The sequence below is a fragment of the Zosterops lateralis genome (genome assembly GCF_965231275.1).
Source record: "Zosterops lateralis genome assembly, chromosome: 21".
NCBI lineage: Eukaryota > Metazoa > Chordata > Aves > Passeriformes > Zosteropidae > Zosterops > Zosterops lateralis.
The window spans coordinates 6,970,514-6,974,531 of record NC_139781.1 but is presented as its reverse complement, the minus strand read 5'-3'; the positions used below and the strand labels follow the sequence as shown (position 1 = coordinate 6,974,531).

Below are 4,018 nucleotides of genomic sequence, written 5' to 3'. Positions count from 1 at the left end.
GTTACCCCCGTCCTGCAGGCTTTCCCCGAGCGGGCTGATCCTCCCTTTGCTCTCCTGCCCCCGGAGCTCCTCCAGGAGGAGCAGGGATGGAGAGCCCCGTCCGTGCAGGTGCGGAGTGCACGCCTCTGGCGAGGGGAGGGAGGGGAAGGGAGGGGAAGGAGGGGTAGAGGGAGGGGCAGGGAAGGCGCTGACTGACAGCTCACAGTGGGCGCCGCTCCGCTGGCTCAGCCGCCGCCAAAGTTTTCTTTCGCTCGGAGAGAGAACTTTGCGTTGCCGTGAAACTCGGGGGTTGGGAGCGCCGTGCCCTGTGCCCCCCACCCTCCCCGAGGGGAAACGCTCCAGTTGTGTGCGGGGGGGGATGGCCGGGGGTGCCCGGCTGGTATCGCCCCATCCCGGCCCCGCTGCAGCTCCTTTCCCCCCACAGCCGTGCCCGATCCCATATATTGGATGAGAGTTTAAAAGAGTTTAACCCGTCCATCCTTTCCCCGCCCCATCATCCATCCCCTCCTGGGCTGCATCCCTGGAGAACGGGGCTGTGCATCCTCCGGGGAGCCCCCCAAAGCTCTTTGTGCGGGCAAAGCGCGCACAGCTCCGCTCCTGGAGCACAGCCCAGCCCCGCTCCGTGTCCCCTGTCCCCCTGTCCCCCCGGCCCGTTCTTTGCCCCGGCCCGGGGGAGCTGCAGGATCTCTCAGCCCCGGGGCGGGTTGGGGCTCTGGGGGCTGCGGGAGGGGCCCGGTCCCCTCTGTTTCAGCATCCCCGGTGCCGGGAGGCTCCGCCCGCCCCCCCGGGCCGCTCCATCCCGGCGTGGGGCTGTCGGGAACCCGCCTGTGATTGGCCGCCGCCCCCTCATTTATAGCCCGTCAATCAGGGACCCCCGCGATGCGCTCCGAGCGCTCCCAGCCCGCTCAGCTCCGCTCCGCTCCAGCTCCGCCGCAAAAAAAACTTCCTCCTTCTCCCGCGGCAGCCGCCCAGACAGGTTTTTACTATATTTTTTTTTTTATTTTATTTTGTTTGGTTGTTTTTTTATTTTATTATTTTTTTGTTGTTGTGAACTTCCTCCCCCGCGCCGTGTGCCGCCCTGCCCGCCGCCCTGGCGCACCTCTTGCCGGGCCCGGCCATGTACAGCATGCTGGAGACGGAGATTAAAGCGGGGCAGCCCCCGGCCGGCAGCACCGGGACCCCCCCCGCGGGCAGCGCTGCCAAAAACACCGCGGGGGGCTCCGGGAACGGGCCCGGGGCCGGCTCGGAGCAGGACAGGGTCAAGCGGCCCATGAACGCCTTCATGGTGTGGTCGCGGGGCCAGCGCAGGAAGATGGCCCAGGAGAACCCCAAGATGCACAACTCGGAGATCAGCAAACGCCTGGGCGCCGACTGGAAACTGCTCAGCGACGCCGAGAAACGGCCCTTCATCGACGAGGCCAAGCGCCTGCGGGCCGTGCACATGAAGGAGTATCCGGATTACAAATACCGGCCCCGCAGGAAGACCAAGACTCTGCTGAAGAAGGACAAATACTCCCTGCCCGGTAACCTGCTGGCCGCGGGCGGCGGTACCGCCGTGAGCAGCCCGGTGGGGGTGGCCCAGAGGATTGACACTTACGCCCATATGAACGGCTGGAGCAACGGCGCGTACTCGCTGATGCAGGAGCAGCTGGGCTATGGCCAGCACCACCCGGGCGTGAACGGCCCGCAGCTGCAGCAGATGCACCGCTACGACGTGCCGGGCCTGCAGTACAGCCCCATGATGTCCTCGGCTCAGAGCTACACCTACAGCGTGTCCCCGGGCCCCGCGTACGGGCAGCAGCCCTCCCCGGCCATGGGGCTGGCCTCCTCCATGGGCTCCGTGGTGAAATCCGAGCCCAGCTCGCCGCCCCCGGCCATCGCCTCGCACTCGCAGCGGGCCTGCCTGGGGGACCTGCGGGATATGATCAGCATGTACCTGCCCCCCGGCGGGGATGCGGCGGAGCCCTCGGGCCTGCAGGGGGGGAGCAGGTTACACAGCGTGCACCAGCACTACCCCGGCGCCGGGACTGCCCTCAATGGCACCGTACCATTAACTCACATATGAACTCCTCTTGGGATGCTCCGGATGCTTCTCCTCCTCTTAAATCCCTGTAAAAACCCCGCACCGCTCCCTGACTCTACACCGGCACTGTTGCTCGGCTTAGCAGACTTTAATACTAACTCTGGAGAAACCTTTAAACAAAAGAAAATCCCTTAGTTGTGTCCTTTTTATTTTATTTTTATTTTTGAGCACGTTGTTATTTTAATAGAGCACAACTCCCGCCTCCTTAGAAGCCGCTGTGAAGTTTTTTTTTTTCCCTTTTCCTGGTTTCGACTGGGTTGGGCACTGTTTTATTCTCGCTTAAAAGTTGTTTATTTTTTATTATTTTTATTTTTAAATCTTGCATTTTTTTCAGTTTGATCTCTAGCGTTGCAATGATAAACAAAACCCCGCGGGTTTTTATTTTTTTTTATTTTATTTTTTTTTACTTTTTTTTGTTCGCAAAATCACTGTGGTTTATTAACTGGTTTGTTACCGACCCTCGCTTGGTTTCTATCCACAATCTGTAGTTTTTACGGCTTTTTAATTTTGAGGTTTTTATTCCTTGGGGAAAAAAGGAGGTGGGAGAGAGCAGAGCTGTGTGCGGGTCGCAAACGCATTTCTTTTTATTTATAGTAAGTTGTGTGTCTTTTTTTTTTTTTTTTTTTTTTTTTTTTTTTTTTTTTTTTTTCTTAAGCTGTAAACTTATGTAAATGGGTTTTGTGGATTTTACTGTGAACCATGTTTGGACATATCGGATGAAAAAAAAAAACGTTTTAGTTTTGTTACCGGATTCCTTCTCCCCTATCCCCTTCTCTCCAAAAAAAAAAAAAAAAAAAAATCGAAACACTCCTTCCTTGTTCCTTTAATCCTCGTTTGTTTCTTTCTTCAAAAAGAAGAGAGAGAGAGAAAAAAAATAAATTTTCTATCAGGCAACAAGGCGGTGTCGGGCGGTTTGTCTGAGCCCATCGCGGGGTTCCCACCGCCCCCTCTGGGCTGTTTTTTGGGAGGCGGGAGAGGGGAACAAACGCGCTCCTGGGATTTGATTTTCTTATAAAAGCAGCGGGATCCGGGCCGGGAAAGCGCCGCCACTTGTTGCCTCTCTGCTTTCCCTGGGCCGACGGGGAGCCAAGGGGATTGTGTCTCTGCCTCGGCTTGTTTTGCATTTTATTTCCTTTTTTTTTTTTTTTTTTTTTTTTTTTTTCCCTATAGAAACGCCGCCTCGTCTAAAATATTTCCCAAAGCAAAACCCGTTGGGAGAACTCTTAATTAGACTCCATTAAAAACGAACGGTTAAAGGAGTCCTCAGAGGAAATAAATAATTCAATCTTCTCACTTTGTTCGGACAACTTTTTTTTTTTTTTCTTTCTCCTCTATTTTTATATTATTTTAGTTGGTTTTTTTAGTGATGCGCGTTATTTGCGGAGTTCTGAGGCGGCGGGCGGAGCTGAGCATCACTTCTGCATCTCTTCTCCATCACTCCGAGCTTGTTCTGGCTGTGTCCCCACGGTGTCCCCGGGCTCTTTATTCCCTCTTAGAGCTTCCCCTGCTCCCTCTGCCCCTCCAGTCTCTGTCCTGGGACAGGAGCTGGGGTTTGGGTTTGGGGTACGGGAGACCTGTCCTGCCCTCCCTCCCCGACAGCGCCTTTGGGGACACTTTGTGCCTCTTTAACCCATCCTGGTTCCTTCTCCGTGCGGGCAGCACGGCTGGCCTCAGGCACGGCTTTCCTCGGGCTCCTCAAGGGATGAGGATGCTGTGCAAACCTCCCCCAGAGCCGGGGTTCGCTGTGTGTGCCCTGTCCCCGGGGAAGGGGCAGCTCCCGGACTGGGGAAAGTCCTGGTTCCCACACCTTGCCCCCTTCCCTCTCTCCTGGACCACCCTCTGGTCAGTGCAGCAAAGCCCCGGCACCGCCAGGACCCCCGGGATGGGCTGGGGGACATCACTTTTGGTGGATGAAAACCCGCCTTGTGGATGGTT

At 56.3% G+C, this 4,018-nt stretch overlaps 1 protein-coding gene across 1 annotated transcript; it reads left to right on the top strand.

The window, feature by feature from the left end:
• Positions 1-592: 592 nt before the first annotated feature.
• On the top strand, positions 593-3,686 carry LOC310917719 (transcription factor SOX-3-like). Its single transcript, XM_083876212.1, has one exon. The coding sequence runs from the start codon at positions 1,118-1,120 to the stop codon at positions 2,063-2,065; it is 948 nt and encodes a 315-aa protein (XP_083732338.1). The 5' UTR covers positions 593-1,117; the 3' UTR covers positions 2,066-3,686.
• Positions 3,687-4,018: the final 332 nt, after the last annotated feature.